The following is an 18860-nucleotide window of genomic DNA, read 5'->3' as shown; positions in this document are numbered from 1 at the left end:
ATTGAATACTGCAATGTTGCATAGGGCTTGCAAGTTAAGAATTTCACTGTACTTGTGACAAATAAAAGTCTCAGCCTGTCTGACTGTGTCTATGTAACCCCTCATCCCCCACCTCTCTCCTCTCTGTAGACTCTGTTGTCTGCTATAGACAGGCTCCTGTCTCGCGGGCCTCTGAATAATAACAAGGAAGTGAGTGTCTTGCTGGACCTGGTAGAGACTGCTCTGAGAATAATCGGACCTCTGCTGAAACACCCCGAGACCAGGAGGTTCAAAACTCACACCGGTAGGAGAACATCCTGAACTCAGCCATGAGTCCAGACAACATAAACTCAGCCATGATTGTTTTGGCTTTTGAAGCCACCTAACGGAAGACAAGTTGTTATAACTTCCTTCGTAGAATATGTTCATTTGTGGCCATTTTTGAATAGCTTACAAAGTTTTTCATTAGGTTATATGGGTCACATTTCATTGCATAATTTGCTGCGCACAAGTCTGCCTTTCTAGCAGATAACCATTCTGAGAGTTGTAACATCTCACTTACTGTAGGCCTGTTTGTGAAGATGTGAATGTATTTGCTTCCAGAGGTGGAGCTGTTGGTGCAGAGAAATGCCTCCTCACCCCAGGGACCCCTCACCTTGTCCTCTACACACGCTCAGCTAGACAGCCACTGGGAGACTGCTGCTGGAGACACCTCCTACCCAGGTTACCATCTTCATCATCCTCATCTTCATGATCAGCTTCAACACTGCCATCATAATCCCACCACAATCATCAGAACCAATCTTTATAATGTAATGATATAATGTGAAATGAATGTACACAGTGTACAATCTCCTAGACTTAAACATTTGCTTTCTCAGGATTTGCAACGGTGTCCCTGCTCAGCTACAAGGGTCTGGAGACATCCACCAACCATTCCTTCTCAGGGCTGAAGGCACAGGAGGGCCACAGCTTCCAGATCAACTCCAAAGTGGTGACGGCCACCATTAGTAACAAGAACACATCCTTCCTCAAGGAGCCAGTCACATTCACCTTCTCCCATTTGAAGGAGGTGAGGAGCAAAAACATTACCCCTCTATCCCATTATGATGGTCTATGTGAATGTGGCAGTATCAAATCTTCTTCATATGCTGCACTATATTTCAAGATCTATGCAGACATCTGAATGAACCTGCTTGGCTTTTTCTTGGATGGTCACTATGTGAAGTGTCCTGGACTAACATGGTTTTTCTACTTCTCTTCTATGGTAATTATGAATGTTGTTTCCCAGTCAGATGAAGGGAGCTACACCTGTGTGTACTGGGATGCTGAGTTGGGAGAAGGGACCTGGTCTGATCGAGGCTGTTTCCTGGTGCAGTCCAATGCCACCCACACTGTGTGCTCCTGCTACCATCTCAGCAGCTTTGCTGTTCTTATGGCTCTCTATGAGTTCAAGGTGAGGGGGATTTCTCTTTTAGTCTAGCTGTACTTCTGCTGTAAGATAGAGCAGGAACAATGCCTTTTCTAATAGTTTCATTTCACTTTCTATGTACTTGTGCAATAGGAGATTGTTTGGCTTTTAAAAGTTTGCATTCATTTGAGAACAGTGAATCCATTATTGTTTTACATTTGTTCTGTGTCTTGCCTGGCTAGATAGGGCTCCATTATTATTTCTCCAGGGGCATGTTGTCTATATTATTAAGACACATCCATGAAAGTTGTGTCAGTTACTGTGACTCACAGGAGGTTGGTGACACATTAACTGGGACACGTAGTAATGGAGTGGAATAAGTGGAATGGTATCAAACATATGGTTTCCATGTGTTTGGTACCATTCCATTTACTCCGTTCCAGCCATTATTATGAGCCATCCTCCCCTCAGCAGCCTCCACTGCTGTGACTATATGGTGACGTGTCTTCGCCTCCATTCCTCCCTCCAGGACACATTCCAGCTGCAGCTGATCACCTGGGTGGGCCTGTCCCTGTCCCTGCTGTGTCTCTTCATCTGCATCCTCACCTTCACCCTGATCCGCTCCATCCAGAGCACCCGCAATACCATCCACCTCCACCTCTGCCTCAGCCTCTTCATCGCCAACCTGATCTTCCTCGTTGGCATCTCACGCACCGAGAGCCAGGTAAGCTTGCATCCAACCAATCACATATGCTCAGCCCTCGAGGCAGAATTGCCCTCGGGAACAAGATTGAATAAGGAAAACTCCACTGAGCTTTTCTGGGCGTGAGAGGTCAGAGGAGGTGACAATGTGTGTAATATTTACATGTGGCGTAGGTACTCTGTCTATGTGGGTGGTGAGAACAATGTTTTAGTAGGAAGAAATGTTCATGTATGCAGCGATTGTGTCTTCAGTTGTGGGTAACTTATTGTACTGTGAACCTGATCACTATCTACATTATTTGTCATTTCGCTCACATTTAGTTTTCTCGATCACTCTCACCCTTTTACTTCCTTTCTCTTCATCCCTCTCTCCTCTCTTTCTCAGGCTGGTTGTGCGGTGGTGGCTGGGCTGCTTCACTTCTTCTTCCTGGCAGCGTTCTGCTGGATGTGTCTGGAGGGAGTGCAGCTCTTCAGGATGGTGGTCCTGGTCTTCAACACCACCTTCAGGCCCCTCTACATGATGGCGGGGGGCTACGGCGTTCCTGCTGTCATCGTCGCCATCTCTGCCCTCGCCAACGCCAAAGGATACGGAACAGAGCGCCAGTGAGTGACCACTGCATCGATCCCTGACAGTGTCATCTCCTGACTGGATTCCCTATATATATTTGTCTGACTCTCTGACCTTCTCTGTTGTGTACTATAGAGATCAGGTACTCAAGTGTGCGTTGTGTGTTTTAGCTGCTGGCTCAACCTTGAGGATGGATTCATCTGGAGCTTCTTTGGCCCTGTCTGTATCATCATCATGGTGCGTATCACAGATGAAAGGTGCAATAGTTTCATCACTCCTACTTACAATGTTTTGTGTCATGTTAGAGTTCTACTTATCTCCCTCTCCCCTCCTAGGTGAACGTGTTTTTCTTTCTCATCACAATGTGGAAGTTGGCCCAGAAGTTCTCCAGCCTGAACCCTGACCTTGACAAACTCCGCAAAATCAAGTGAGCCGGAACGGACGTTCTCACACAGGCTGTGTTATAGCCCATAACAAAGGACCACTGTTTTTCCTGGCCAGAACATGTGGGAAAAAACAGGCCTTACTGTAAGATGACATGTTGTGACCCATGCTCACGATATAACTGTATGTGTATTTGTCGCCTCCTGCAGGGCATTCACCATAACTGCAGTTGCTCAGCTGTGTGTCCTGGGCACCATGTGGATCTTTGGCTGTTTCCAGTTTGAGGAAAGCACACTGGTCATGTCGTACCTGTTCACCATCCTCAACAGTCTGCAGGGGGTCCTAGTGTTCCTCATGCACTGCCTGCTCTCTAAACAGGTACGTCACGACTCAAGACTCTGTCAACCAGGGGCCTTGAAGCAGTTCTAATATGGCCATCGTACAGATGAGTCCAAACTGTTGGGCTTGGTGGGATGAAATGTAATCTCAGTAGTGGGCCGCGGACCAAAAAACCTTAACATTGTTCATCAATACATAGCTTTTTGCTTTTATACTGATTAAAACAAACCATTGCCGGTGGATTGATAACACAGCTTCATTCTGGAAGCTTCTGGCGGGCCAAACCAAATGTCAAGGACCAAGTAGGGCCTTTGGGCCTCACAAAAGCCAAGGAGGAGGGATTCAGCATTGTTTAAATATTCCCCATGTAATGTTAATGGGGAGCTGCCCCTAACATGGCTGCCATAGAATGTTGTAGTGTCATGTAAATGCACCATTATGCTCATTCTATATAGTATTTTTTAGGAGCTAACAGTGTCATGTAAATGCATCATAATGCAGTGCTCTCTTTTGCACCTTGTAGGTGAGAGAGGAGTATGGCAAGATCCTGGACAGCGTCTGTGCACTACAGAAGAAGAAGTACTCAGAGTTTTCCTCCAACCAGTCAAGCAACAGCAAATCACAGGTATTAACTCTTACTAATTGAGTAGCCAACATCTAAAAGAGCAGAAAGGCCTTCAATATGATGTACTTATGCCCCCAACACTGTTGAGTTTGAGTGACACCGAACACGAGATAAAGTTCTGCGAGGCAAAGTTCTGCGAGTAAAAGTTATACCATATTTATTGTTTACAGGAAAGTCATTAAATATATTCTGACGAACTTCCCTTGGAAAAAGAATGGGATGGTAAAATCTATTTCTGTCAAGTACTAAGAAATTCTAGATCTTGAGGTGCAATACGTTCAAGTAGATCCTCAAGGAAGATGGATTGCTTTGATTATACTACTTGGTGATACATGGCTCATACATTTATATGGACCGAATAATGACCATCCAAACTTCTTTGAAAATATTTATAATAAGCTAATTAGATGCAAATAACACTATTACAGTTTTAAGTAAGTCAGTAGACCGTAAAGGAAATCATACTACTAACTATCACCCTCTGGCGCTCATAGAGATTATGAATATTATGGACACGTTGGAATTGACTGACATTGGCTCAGAAACCCGGATCTCGTAAGATATACATGGAGGAGGCTTAATCAAGCTAGTCGGATTGATTATTTTCTGGTATCCTTTTCTATGGTGCCAAAAGTGAAAAATGTATTGATTGAGGATCGAATGCGATCATATCATCAACTTATATCCCTCCATATAACTATGACAGACTTTCCACGAGGACAGGGATATTTACAATTTTACCTGGGTTTATTGACTGACAGAACTTTCTTAACAAAAACTAAGGACATAACATACTTTTCTTACACAATACAGGTTCAACTGATCCACTTATCATATGGGAGGCCAATCAATTGAATCTTCATCCCTCAAAAATTGGTCAACAGAGAAAAGGCTTACAACAGAAAATCTAACATTAGACATCAATGGTGTTGATGAATCGTGTTTAACTTATCTAAAAAAAAAAGAGCAAATTGGATGGAGAAGTTTTTCCTAAACCTTCAATATAGAAACACAACCAAAAATAACCTAAGGGAAAAAGTTACAAAGATGGATAAATTCTTATCTCACCAAAGGATAAACATATTTTAAACAAGCTCTTGTCAAGTTCCTCAAACCTCATTTGACAAGGAGTTTTGTGATATATTTCTCCCCCAAAAATCATGTTAAACTATTTTAGACACCAAAAAAATATTGTGAAGGCCTAATTACACAGGACAATCTATGGTTGGCACTTGACTCCTTTCAGACGGGAAAAACCTCTGACCTTGATGGCATTCCAATAGAGATACAGTGGGGAGAACAAGTATTTGATACACTGCCGATTTTGCAGGTTTTCCTACTTACAAAGCATGTAGAGGTCTGTCATTTTTATCATAGGTACACTTCAACTGTGAGAGACGGAATCTAAAACAAAAATCCAGAAAATCACATTGTATGATTTTTAAGTAATTAATTTGCATTTTATTGCATGACATAAGTATTTGATCACCTACCAACCAGTAAGAATTCCGGCTCTCACAGACCTGTTAGTTTTTCTTTAAGAAGCCCTCCTGTTCTCCACTCATTACCTGTATTAACTGCACCTGTTTGAACTCGTTACCTGTATAAAAGACACCTGTCCACACACTCAATCAAACAGACTCCAACCTCTCCACAATGGCCAAGACCAGAGAGCTGTGTAAGGACATCAGGGATAAATTGTAGACCTGTACAAGGCTGGGATGGGCTACAGGACAATAGCCAAGCAGCTTGGTGAGAAGGCAACAACTGTTGGCACAATTATTAGAAAATGGAAGAAGTTCAAGATGACGGTCAATCACCCTCGGTCTGGGGCTCCATGCAAGATCTCACCTCGTGGGGCATCAATGATCATGAGGAATGTGAGGGATCAGCCCAGAACTACACGGCAGGAGCTGGTCAATGACCTGAAGAGAGCTGGGACCACAGTCTCAAAGAAAACCATTAGTAACACACTACGCCGTCATGGATTAAAATCCTGCAGCGCACGCAAGGTCCCCCTGCTCAAGCCAGCGCATGTCCAGGCCCGTCTGAAGTTTGCCAATGACCATCTGGATGATCCAGAGGAGGAATGGGAGAAGGTCATGTGGTCTGATGAGACAAAAATAGAGCTTTTTGCTCTAAACTCCACTCGCCGTGTTTGGAGGAATAGAAGGATGAGTACAACCCCAAGAACACCATCCCAACCGTGAAGCATGGAGGTGGAAACATCATTCTTTGGGGATGCTTTTCTGCAAAGGGGACAGGACGACTGCACCGTATTGAGGGGAGGATGGATGGGGCCTTGTATTGCGAGATCTTGACCAACAACCTCCTTCCCTCAGTAAGAGCATTGAAAATGGGTCGTGGCTGGGTCTTCCAGCATGACAACGACCCGAAACACACAGCCAGGGCAACTAAGGAGTGGCTCCGTAAGAAGCATCTCAAGGTCCTGGAGTGGCCTAGCCAGTCTCCAGACCTGAACCCAATAGAAAATCTTTGGAGGGAGCCGAAAGTCCGTATTGCCCAGCGACAGCCCCGAAACCTGAAGGATCTGGAGAAGGTCTGTATGGAGGAGTAGGCCAAAATCCCTGCTGCAGTGTGTGCAAACCTGGTCAAGAACTACAGGAAACGTATGATCTCTGTAATTGCAAACTAAGGTTTCTGTACCAAATATTCAGTTCTGCTTTTCTGATGTATCAAATACTTATGTCATGCAATAAAATGCAAATTAATTACTTAAAAATCATACAATGTGATTTTCTGGATTTTTGTTTTAGATTCCTTCTCTCACAGTTGAAGTGTACCTATGATAAAAATTACAGACCTCTACATGCTTTGTAAGTAGGAAAACCTGCAAAATTGTCAGTGTATCAAATACTTGTTCTCCCCACTGTATATTCAACTTTTTATGAACTACTGAAAGATCCATTACTATTATGTTTTAATTAATCGTATATTAATTTCCACCTGTCGGACACACAAAGAGTAAATGATCACTCTCTTACTGAAGCAGGAGCCAGGAAGGCAGTACAAAGACCCAGTATCTTTAAAAAATATATAAAAAAATATGTTTTGAATTAAAAATGTCCTACCAGACATTATTCATCACGATCAGACGGGATTCTTAAAAGGAATATATATTGGAGACAACATTACACAACTACTAGAAATAATTGAAAACTACGGGAATGCAGGGAAACCAGGTCTAATCTTTATAGCAGATTTTGAGAAAGCCCTTTATCCTGTCTAGAATCTGTGTAAGTGCCTGGATTTTTTTGTTTGTTGCAGAATCTCTCATAAGATGGGTAAAAGTAATGTACAACGATTCTTCATGCAAAAGAATAAATAACAGTTCCTTCTCTGAGAATGTTGAATAGTCAAGAGGAGTTAAACAATGTGCTCTCTGTCACGAGACTTATTTGTTATAGCCATTGAACTGTTTGCTGTAAACATCTGATCTAGTGATAACATTAAAGCTGCACTGCAGAAATCGCTCCCCCATTTCCTGGTTGCTAAAATTCAAATGTTAGTATGTGACAAAACAAGCACATATAGTGTAGGGCATCCTTGAACCATCTAAACCACTGTGATATATGTTCCATAACCAAAAATATTGTATTTTCAGCTGGTGTACAAAACTGAAATTAAAAGACGTAAAAACTCAACTTAAGAATGGGAAGCATAGAAATAGCTCACAGAACAGATCTACTGCTTCTTAGACTTGCTTTCAATGAGAATGACAGATCTATAACTCACCTTTTTGTGAATTTGGTCACCCAAAAAGTTACATATTGCAGCTTTAAGGGGCAAAACATTTATGAATTAGAGAGAAAAGTATCAATGTACGCCGATGGTTCAAGATTGTCTTGAGTCCTCGATCTTCAACCTTCAAGGGCCTTATTGAGGACCTGGATAGTTTCTCTGGGCGAAACCCACCAATGATCAGTGTATTATATTATGGATTGGGTCTCTAAACTTTAACTTTGCTGTGTGGCCTCCCGATTAAATGGGTGGACGGTGAAGTTTGTACTTGGTGTACATATACCAGAAAAGTTGAACGATCTTGGAACTATTAACTTCGATAGAAAACAAAATAGATAGGATCCTTAAATCATAGAGAGGGAAACACCTGTCCATCTACGGGAAAGTTACCCTGATTCATTCTCTATTGATATCTGTTTATATATTTACTAATGGCTCTACCGGCTTCAGGAGAATCCTTTTTCAAGTCATGCGAGGAAAAAATATTTATATTATTATAAAGTTATATTTATATAACGAACATGAGTTTGGATATTAAGGCATTAAACCTCTCTCTTAAAGCCTGTATTATACCAAAATGATATCTAAATCCAAACTGGTTTTCCAGATGGATACTAAGAGGCACATCCAATTTCAAAAGTGAGCTTTTTGCTTTTATACTGATTAAAACAAACCATTGCCGGTGGATTGATAACATAGCCCTGTTTAAAGTATTCTTCTTTTAAAATGAAGCCATACAGAGCTGGTCAAAATTCAAATGTCATCCTCCAGAAGAGGCAGAACAAATATTACAGCAAATAATGTCTAAACTCCAATGTACTGATTTTTGGGGGGAAGAAATGTAGAAGGAAGGTATCATGTTTGTGAATGACAATGTAAATAAGGACAGTAAAATTATGTCACACAAGAAATTAACAAATGTGTATGGAGATAAATACAGAAGTATAACCAACTCATTGCAGCTCTGCCACAAAAATGGAAGAGACAATTACTCAAAACAGAAACAAATTAATTGGTTTGTCTGCCTCCAATGAAAAACCATGAATGGCTTAAAATGACAGGTATAAATCATAAAATGTACCAGTTTCAGTATAGGGTTGAGAGGTTTGACAACTATACAGCATAAAATGAAAGATAGTTGGAACAGGTTTTTGATGTCCCAATACCATTGAACCAGGTTGATGAACTGATATACAAAACAAAAAATGGACGCATCAATCCGATCTTTTCAATGTAAACTACTATATAAAATTCTTGCCACAAACTAAATCCTCAATATATGGCACAATGAACAGTCAGCCCTGTGCAGACTCTGTCATGGGGAAACAATAAACAGATGATCTCTTTTGGTACTGTCCTTCAGTGGCTCGGTTTTGGAGTCAGGTCCAGGAGTGGTTGTTACAGTGCCTTGCAAAAGTATTCATCCCCCTTGGCATTTTTCCTATTTTGTTGCATTACAACCTGTAATTTATATTGATTTTATTTTGGATTTCATGTAATGGACATACACAAAATAGTCCAAATTGGTAAGGTGAAATGAAATAAAATGTATTTTTTTTTAAACGGAAAAGTGGTGCGTGTATATGTATTCACCCCCTTTGCTATGAAGCCCCTAAATAAGATCTGGTGCAACCACTTTCAGAAGTCACATAATTAGTTAAATAAAGTCCACCTGTGTGCAATCTAAGTGTCACATGATCTGTCACATGATCTGGAGCAGTTTTGCCTTGAAGAATGGGCAAAAATCCCAGTTGCTAGATGTGCCAAGCTTATAGAGACATACCCCAAGAGACTTGCAGCTGTAATTGCTGCAAAAGGGGGCGATACAAAGTATTGACTTGGGGGGGGGAAGGGGGGGTGAATAGTTATGCACTCTCAAGTTTTCCGTTTTTTTTGTCTTATCTCTTGTTTGTTTCACAATAAAAAATATTTTGCATCATCAAAGTGCTAGGCACGTTTTGTAAATCAAATGATACAAACCCCCAACAAATCAATTTTAATTCCAGGTTGTAAGGCAACAAAATAGGAATAATGCCAGGGGGTGAATACTTTCGCAAGCCACTGTAAGTCATATCTCTGTTCAGATGATCAATCAATGGGAAATATGAATACACTCTTCGGTAAAGTATTTATTTTTAGGGTAATCTTGGTAGAAATGGTACAAATAGAGAGGTTCAAGACCCTCGTAAGACATCACAGTAAAATAGAAGGATGTATTGCAAAAGGAAATAGTAAAATGGTAGTGTACTAGGAAAGATGGGTTAGTCTGTAGACATCGGAGGGTTGGAATTAAGATTAGAGTGTACTGTATATGTGAGGGAAGATACATGTGAGTAGCAGTAGAATAAGTATTGTTGGCTGTTAGTTTTCTCCAATCAGGGGAGGATTGATAGTGCTGAAAAAAAATATATAATAATAATAATAATAATAGGGGGATTAGAAATTAGAAAACAAATTGCTTGATAGAACACAGAATCTGTAATATTATTAAGGCTGATCTGCAAGTTAAAGTTTTGCATAAAATATTACATTTACTGTATTATACAAAGGATATAAGCATATAGAATATTTAGATACAAGTCAAATGTGCATTCATTCAAACTGCAGGGTACTTCAATCTCAATTTCTCAGAGGGCACACTCTTATCAGGTTAACGGCCAATTTGGAACATTTGTTTTACAGCGCATTGTAAAATTCTCACTTCTTTCCCCATCCAGAGACATCTTTAATTAATCAGTCCATTAATTTAATCGTTAATCATTACTGACCGTGGTTTGGGACATCATGTTCAGGCCTGAGCAGAGGTGTGATCAGTCTAGTCATTTCCTTCAAGTGAGATTGCTCAAAGTCAATTTTAAAAACCTTTCAAAGCACAACAAAGGAGGAAAAGAACTGTCATTTTTGATGATTTCCATAAAATAGGCAAATGTGTGATTCTGGGCCAGAGCTGAAGTTCCCTAAAGATAATGAGGTGGGTTAACCTCTAACGAGTCACCATCCCGGATCCGGGATCCTCCTCATCAAAAAAGCTGACTAGCATAGCCTAGCCTAACGCGACAGGGATATCATATAATATAATTTCATGAAATCACAAGTCCAATACAGCAAATGAAAGATAAACATTTTGTGAATCCAGCCATCATTTCCGATTTTTAAAATGTTTTACAGCGAAAACACAATATATATTTATATTAGCTCACCACAATAGCCAAACACACAACACCATGTTTTCACCATGTTTCCACCGCAAAGGTAGCTTTCACAAAACCCACAAATAGAGATAAAATTAATCACTAACCTTGAACAACTTCATCAGATGAGTCTTATAACATCATGTTACATAATACATTTATGTTTTGTTCGAAAATGTGCATATTTAGAGCTACAAATCGTAGTTTTACATTGCAGCCACCATCACAAATAGCACCAAAACAGCCAGAATAATTACAGAGAGCAACGTGAAATACAAAAATACTCATCATAAAACATTTATGAAAAATACATGTTGCACAGCAAATGAAAGATAAACATCTTGTGAATCCAGCCAATATTTCCGATTTTTTAAGTGTTTTACAGCGAAAACACAATATATATTTATATTAGCTCACCACAATAGCCAAACACACAACGCCATTTATTCACCATAAAGATAGCTTTCACAAAACCCACAAATAGAGATAAAATTAATCACTAACCTTTGAACAACTTCATCAGATGACAGTCTTATAACATCATGTTATACAATACATTTATGTTTTGTTCGAAAATGTGCATATTTAGAGCTACAAATCCTGGTTTTACATTGTGAATACGTAGCCATGATGCACCAAATTGTCCGGAGAAATTTTGGACAGTCACGTAATCTAACCAAAAAACTCATCATAAACTTTACTAAAAATGACATGTTGTGCAGCAAATGAAAGATACACTGGTTCTTAATGCAACCGCTGTGTTAGATTTTTAAAAAAAAATACTTTAGTACAACATACAGCATGCAATATTGTGAGACAGCGCTCACCAATTCTCCGCCTTGTTGGAGCCAAAACAAACCACAAAAATACGAAATAACATCATAAATATTCTCTTACTTTTGATGATCTTCCATCAGAATGTTGTGCAAGGAGTCCTAGTTCCAGAATAAATCGTTGTTTTGTTTAAGAATGTCCATTTCTTCTGTCGAATTAGCAACTTTGGCTAGCCATGTGGAGGGCACATGCCCAAGAAATCTTGCGCATGGAACGAAAAATTCCAAAATTCCCAATAAACGCCGAATAAACTGGTCAAACTCGGTTGAAAATCCTACTTTATGATGTTTTTCTCATATGTATCCAATAAAATCAGAGCATTTCGTCGTGTATACGTAACGCATTTCTGAAGACAATGTGAGGTTCCCTGGTGCGCAGTTGAATACTGACAAAAGAGCGGACCTGTCACTCCAAAAGCTCTCATTCGGTCTCACATCAAGCTAGACACCCCATTCAACATTCTACTGCCTGTTGACATCTAGTGGAAGGTGTATGAAGTGCATACAGATCCATAAATATAAGCCAGTTGAATAGGCAGGCCCTGACACAGAGCCCCATTCTCAGAATTTTCACTTCCTTTTTGGAAGTTTGCTGCCAAATGAGTTCTGTTTTACTCACAGATATAATTCAAACAGTTTTAGAAACTTCAGAGTGTTTTCTATCCAATAGTAATAATAATATGCATATTGTATGATCTAGAACAGAGTACGAGGCCGTTTAATTTGTGCAAAGTGAAAACAGCGCCCCCTATTAAGAAGAAGTTTTAAGTGAAGCATTTTGTCTGGCGGGTGAAAGAGTGCAGAGCCACTTGTGCATTAATAATGAAGGACTGTGATGACAGGATCAAAAAGCAACTGATTGATGTTGTTGTCTGTCTTTGCCCTCTCTCTGTCTGTGTCCCTCAGACATCCAAGAGCACCCAGAAGACGGGAGAGTCTCAGATCTAGGGGGCTGGACGCTGGTTGCTGGACATGACCCCATGATGCCTGACCTTGTGACCTCCTAGCAACACCTGGGAGTTTTATAAAACCATAATCACCCTGGTTTAATGACATGCATAAGTTAATGCTTGCCTGGTCCGAGATCTGTTTGTGCTGTCTTGCCAAAAGAGCACAAAAGGACCAGGATAGATTGATGGGATGGTTGATGTACGTTTTTTTGTGACAATTATATTTCGCTTTAAGCAGTATTGTGCACATTTTTTAAAGATTCTGTAAATATTACTGTACTTTTTCGTTGGGCTGGCCTGGATATTATTCTAAGCTAAAACTCCAAAGAGTAACGATAACAAAGTTATTTATTGTTTTACACTGATTTTCCTATTCACAGTTTCATGTGTCTTTTTCCAACCTTGATATTCTTTGGATTATATAATGCTGATGAGAAACCCCCCTCCTACTGTAGAAGAGTGAACTAGTCCTGCATGGTTTAACTAAATGTGGTTCAAGATACTTTATATCTAAGAAATGTTTTTCTGTCTCCGTTTTAGATTAAGGCAACTGCATGTGTAGTCTACCTGAATCTGAGGTGGAATTGTTTTGAAAAGGTTTCTGATTGGTTCAGAACTGTTTGTTTTAGTACAGACGTCAAACTCTGAATGGGTGGGGATAGTCTCCATCAGATTGTCTCTCATCTCAGAAGATGCAAACTGACAAAGGCAATTTCAGCCGGTTATTTAGGGCCTCAATGGGTTTGCGAGTCAGAGTCACACGGTATGAAAACAAGAAATTAGAAATGTTCGCCTTGAAGTACCTTGATTTATTATAATTGCTTATAAACAGTCACCTCCAAAATTATTGGAACCCTTGATAAAGATGAATAAAGCAGACTGCATAAAATAAACAATACAAATAATGAGCTATAATGTATGCTAAAAATAAAATTATATTGTTTTATAAAAATAAAATTGCTCAGAGAAAAATATGTTAAAGAAATAATTGTTAAATACTTTGTGCACCTTCCTCATTCCGTCAGTAGAGGATGCCTGGTTATTCTTTAAAAGTGCTTTCCTCACCATCTTAAATGAGCATGCCCCATTCAAAAAATGTAACTAAGAACAGATATAGCCCTTGGTTCACTCCAGACTTGACTGCCCTTAACCAGCACAAAAACATCCTGTGGTGTACTGCATTAGCATCAAATAGCCCCTGTGATATGCAACTTTTCAGGGAAGTTAGGAACCAATATTAACCTTTCACGGCTACTAACCCCGGATCCGGGAGCACCCCCCACCCCCCACACACTGATTAGCATAGCTAGCATAGCTTCACAAGTAGATAGTAGCATCTAAATATCATTAAATCACAAGTCCAAGACACCAGATGAAAGATACAGATCTTGTGAATAAAGCCACCATTTCAGATTTTTAAAATGTTTTACAGGGAAGACAAAATATGTAAATCTATTAGCTAAACACGTTAGCAAAATACACCACTATTCTAACTCCATCAGTTTCTTACTCCTTCAGGTGCTATCACCAATTCGGCTCAACTAAGATATTGATAGCCAATAACCTATAAAAAAAACCATCAGATGACAGTCTGATAACATATTCATGGTATAGGATAGTTTTTGTTAGAAAAAAGTGCATATTTCAGGTAGAAATCACAGTTTACAATTGCACCGACCATCACAAATCCACTAGAATTACTAGATAGAGCAACGTGTATGACCAATTTACTCATCATAAAACATTTCATAAAAATAGACAAAGCATAGCAATGGAAAGACCCAGTTCTTGTGATTTCAGACCATATTTCAGATTTTCTAAGCGTTTTTCAGCGAAAACACAATAAATCGATAAGTTAGCATACTACATGTGCAAACGTTACCAGAGCATCGATTCCAGCCAAAGAGCGCTATAACGTAATCACCGCCAAAAGATATTAATGTTTTCACTAACCTTCTCAGAATTCTTCCGATGACACTCCTGTAACATCATTTTACAACATACATATACAGTTTGTTCGAAAAGGTGCATATTTAGCCATACAAAACCGTGGTTACACAATAAAAATACTAGGAAATCAAGCCTCAATATGTCTGACGTCATCTATCAGAGTGATCTAGTTTAATTGAAAGCTAATCATATACTTGACTAAAAAATACAGGGTAGACAGGAATCGAAAGACAAATTAGTTCTTAATGCAACCGCTGATTTACATTTTTAAAATTATCCTTACTTTTCAATACAGGGTTCGCCAGGTGAAGCTATACCAAACAAAATGGCGAAATATGCGTTTAAAATATTTCGACAGAAACACGGTTTATCATATTAAATATTGCTTACTTTGAGCTGTTCTTCCATCATATTCTTGGGCAATGTATCCTTTCTATGTTATAAACGTCTTTTGGTCGATAGATGTCCTCTGTCCTTCGAAATGTCCACCACCAACGACCGACACCCCGAAACGTTTCCAAAGCTAAAAAGGGCACGACAAAGAAATTCCTCAAAATCGCACTAAACGGATATAAATTGCTATAAAACGGTTCAAATTAACTACATTATGATGTTTTTAACAACTATAACGACTGAAAACATGACCGGAGAAATATCACTCTCTAAAAAACGATTTGGAACGAGGCAAGTCCGATGGCCTTCACGCTTCAGGCGCACGACGAGAAAGGGCGGTCTCTATACATTTTAGTCTTTTATAATGGCTGTGAATGTCCCATCGATTTCATTCAAAACGTGATGACGTACAGACACCCAGAGGAAGACGTAGGCAGTGTCGGTTTCTTCATAGCATTCACTGTCGCCTTAAAAACAGACTCCAGATCAGAGGTAAAAATTTCTGAAATCTGAACCCTGTCATGAAAAGTGCTGTAGAAATTGTTCTGTACCACTCAGAGACAAAATTCCAACTTCTATAGAAACTAGAAGGTGTTTTCTATCCAATAATAACAATAATATGCATATTGTACGATCAAGAATTTAGCACGAGGCAGTTTAATTTGGAGACCCAAATATGCTAATGCGGAACAGCACCCCCTATAGTTGCAAGAAGTTAACATGCAGTTAGGAAAGCAAAGGCTAGCTTTTTTAAACACAAATTTGCATTCTGTAGCACAAACTCCAAAAAGTTCTGGGATACTGTAAAGTCCATGGAGAATAAGAGCACCTCCTCCCAGCTGTCCACTGCACTGAGGCTAGGTAACACTCTCACCACCAATAAATCCACGATAATCGAGAATTTCAATAAGCATTTTTCCAAGGCTGGCCTTGCTTTCCACCTGGCTAACCCTACCCCAGTCAACAGCTCTGCACCCCCCACAGCAACTTGCAAAAGCCTCCCCCATTTCTCCTTCACCCAAATCCAGATAGCTGATGTTCTGAAAGAGCTGCAAAATCTGTACACCTACAAATCAGCTGGGCTAGACAATCTGGACCCTCTCTTTCTAAAAGTATCTGCCGCAATTGCTGCAACCCCTATTACCAGTCTGTTCAACCTCTCTTTCGCATCGTCTGAGATCCCTAAAGATTGGAAAGCTGCCACAGTCATCCCCCTCTTCAAAGGGGGAGACACTCTAGACCCAAACTGTTACAGACCTATATCTATTCTACCCTGCCTTTCTAAAGTCTTCGAAAGCCAAGTTAACAAACAGATCACCGACCATTTCGAATCCCACCGTACCTTCTCCGCTATGCAATCTGGTTTCCGAGCGGGTCATAGGTTCCCCTTCAGCCACACTCAAGGTCCTAAACAATATCATCGATAAAAGACAATACTGTGCAGCCGTCTTCATCAACCTGGCCAAGGATTTTGACTCTGTCAATCACTGCATTCTTATCGGCAGACTCAACAGCCTTGGTTTCTCAAATGACTGCCTCGCCTGGTTCACCAACTACTAGAGTTCAGTGTGTCAAATCGGAGGGTCTGTTGTCCGGACCTCTGGCAGTCTCTATGGGGGTGCCACAGGGTTCAATTCTTGGGCCGACTCTTTTCTCTGTATATATCAATGATGTCGCTCTTGCTGCTGGTGATTCTCTGATCCACCTCTACGCAGACAACACCATTCTGTATACTTCTGGCCCTTCTTTGGACACTGTGTTAACAAACCTCTAGACTAATTAAATCTAGAATGGGCTTCCTATTTTGCAACAAAGCATCTTTCACTCATACTGCCAAACATACCCTCGTAAAATTGACTATCCTACCGATCCTTGACATAGGCGATGTCATTTACAAAATAGCCTCCAACACTCTACTCAGCAAATTGGATGTAGTCTATCACAGTGCCATCTGTTTTGTCACCAAAGCCCCATATACTACCCACAACTGCGACCTGTATGCTCTCGTTGGCTGGCCCTCACTTCATATTCGTCGCCAAACCCACTGGCTCCAGATCATCTATAAGTCTTTGCTAGGTAAAGCCCCGCCTTATCTCAGCTCACTGGACACCATAGCAGCACCGCCCGTAGCACGCGCTCCAGCAGGTATATTTCACTGGTCATCCCCAAAGCCAACTCCTCCTTTCGCCACCTTTCCTTCCAGTTCTCTGCTTCAAATGACTGGAACAAATTGCAAAAATCACTGAAGCTGGAGTCTTATTTCTCCCTCACTAACGTTATGCACCAGCTGTCAGAGCAGCTTACCGATCATTGCACCTGCACACAGCCCATCTGTAAATAGCCAACCCAACTACCTCATCCCCATATTGTTATTTATTTTTGCTCCTTTGCACCCCAGTATCTCTACTTGCACATTCATCTTCTGCACATCTATCACTCCAGTGTTAATGCTAAATTGTAATTATTTCGCCACTACGGCCTATATATTGCCTTACCTCCCTAATCTTACTACATTTGCACACACTGTATATTGATTTTTCTATTGTGTTATTGACTGTATGTTTGTTTATCCTATGTGTAACTCTTTGTTGTTTGTGTCACACTGCTTTGCTTTATCTTGGCCAGGCCACAGTTGTAAATGAGAACTGGTTCTCAACTGGCCTACCTGGTTAAATAAAGGTGAAATACATTTTTTTAAATCCCCTTGCGAGGATATTGACACTTAGCCTTTTTCTATAATGTTTTATGAGATTGGAGAACACATTGGGAGGGATCTTAGACCATTCTTCCATACAGAATCTTTCCAGATCCTTGATGTCCTTCGGTCTGCACTTATGGACTGCCCTCTTCAATTCAAAACACAGGTGTTCATTGTGGTTCAAGTCCGGAGACTGAGATGGCCATTGCAAAATGTTGATTTTGTGGCCAATTAACCATTTCTTTGTAGATGTTGATGTGTGCTTGGGGTCATCGTCTTGCTGGAAGATCAACTTGCTGCCAAGTTTCAGCCTGCTGGCAGAGGCAACTAGGTTATTGACTTAAATGTCCTGGTACTTGTAGAGTTCATGATGCCGTTGACCTTAACAAGGGCCCCAGGACCAGCGGAAGAAAAAGCCCCAAAATGTGTGGTAGCCTTAACCAGCCCTAAGACAGATAGGCCTAACATTATCACAGCAACTTGTTTCCAATCAAATATGCTTCAAACTGCTTATGCTATTGAACAATTCACATTGAACAGGCCGAAATAAACATGTTTTTTGTTTTTTATGACAGTGGACAGGGAATGGAAAGTAGTCGATAGAAGATTCTCCGACTTGTGCGAGCTAGACTAAATAGAAAAACATGATACTCAACTTTTACTCAAAATAAGATTACTTCCAGTGACTTCTGCCTGAATCTTCATTGCGCAAGCGCAATTTACAGGAAGTGATGGAATTGCTAGTTGAGTCTCTTGGCAGACTAGCATCTCTAGTTCAATTTTCTCCGGCGATAAAGTTATACATTTTCTGTGACCAAAATAAATGTCATAAACAGAGCTGACAGAATTCCATATTTACATGTCAGACGCATTTTGTTATATAATATATTTCAATCTGAACTTTGTGTTCGCATTATAATGTGTCTTATGTTACCGGCTACAATGGCGTTCTATGAATCCTGAATGCACTATGTAACTAACATTTATAGCAATAACTACACATTGTAGCTATAACAATAACACCAATAACACCAATAATCAATAAACATATCCAATGGTGCTACTTACAAGTGTC

At 40.2% G+C, this 18860-nt stretch overlaps 1 protein-coding gene across 2 annotated transcripts in view; it reads left to right on the top strand.

Annotated features, from left to right (window-relative positions):
* The window catches only part of LOC139574138 (adhesion G protein-coupled receptor E5-like), a 36111-nt gene extending 18325 nt beyond the window's left edge, over positions 1–17786 (top strand). For both annotated transcript variants that reach the window (XM_071398347.1, XM_071398356.1), the window contains 11 exons: positions 130–283; positions 583–702; positions 861–1051; positions 1271–1435; positions 1920–2114; positions 2478–2695; positions 2831–2897; positions 2996–3087; positions 3254–3422; positions 3907–4008; positions 12701–17786. In XM_071398347.1, the coding sequence (XP_071254448.1) occupies positions 130–283; positions 583–702; positions 861–1051; positions 1271–1435; positions 1920–2114; positions 2478–2695; positions 2831–2897; positions 2996–3087; positions 3254–3422; positions 3907–4008; positions 12701–12742 (1515 nt within the window). In that variant the 3' untranslated portion in view covers positions 12743–17786. The remainder of the gene's footprint in view (positions 1–129; positions 284–582; positions 703–860; positions 1052–1270; positions 1436–1919; positions 2115–2477; positions 2696–2830; positions 2898–2995; positions 3088–3253; positions 3423–3906; positions 4009–12700) is intronic.
* The last annotated feature ends 1074 nt before the right edge of the window (positions 17787–18860 follow it).

This window comes from Salvelinus alpinus, chromosome 1, assembly GCF_045679555.1.
Source record: "Salvelinus alpinus chromosome 1, SLU_Salpinus.1, whole genome shotgun sequence".
Classification (NCBI taxonomy): Eukaryota; Metazoa; Chordata; class Actinopteri; order Salmoniformes; family Salmonidae; genus Salvelinus; species Salvelinus alpinus.
Note: the sequence above shows the minus strand (reverse complement) of the source record. Positions and strands in the feature narration are given on the sequence as shown.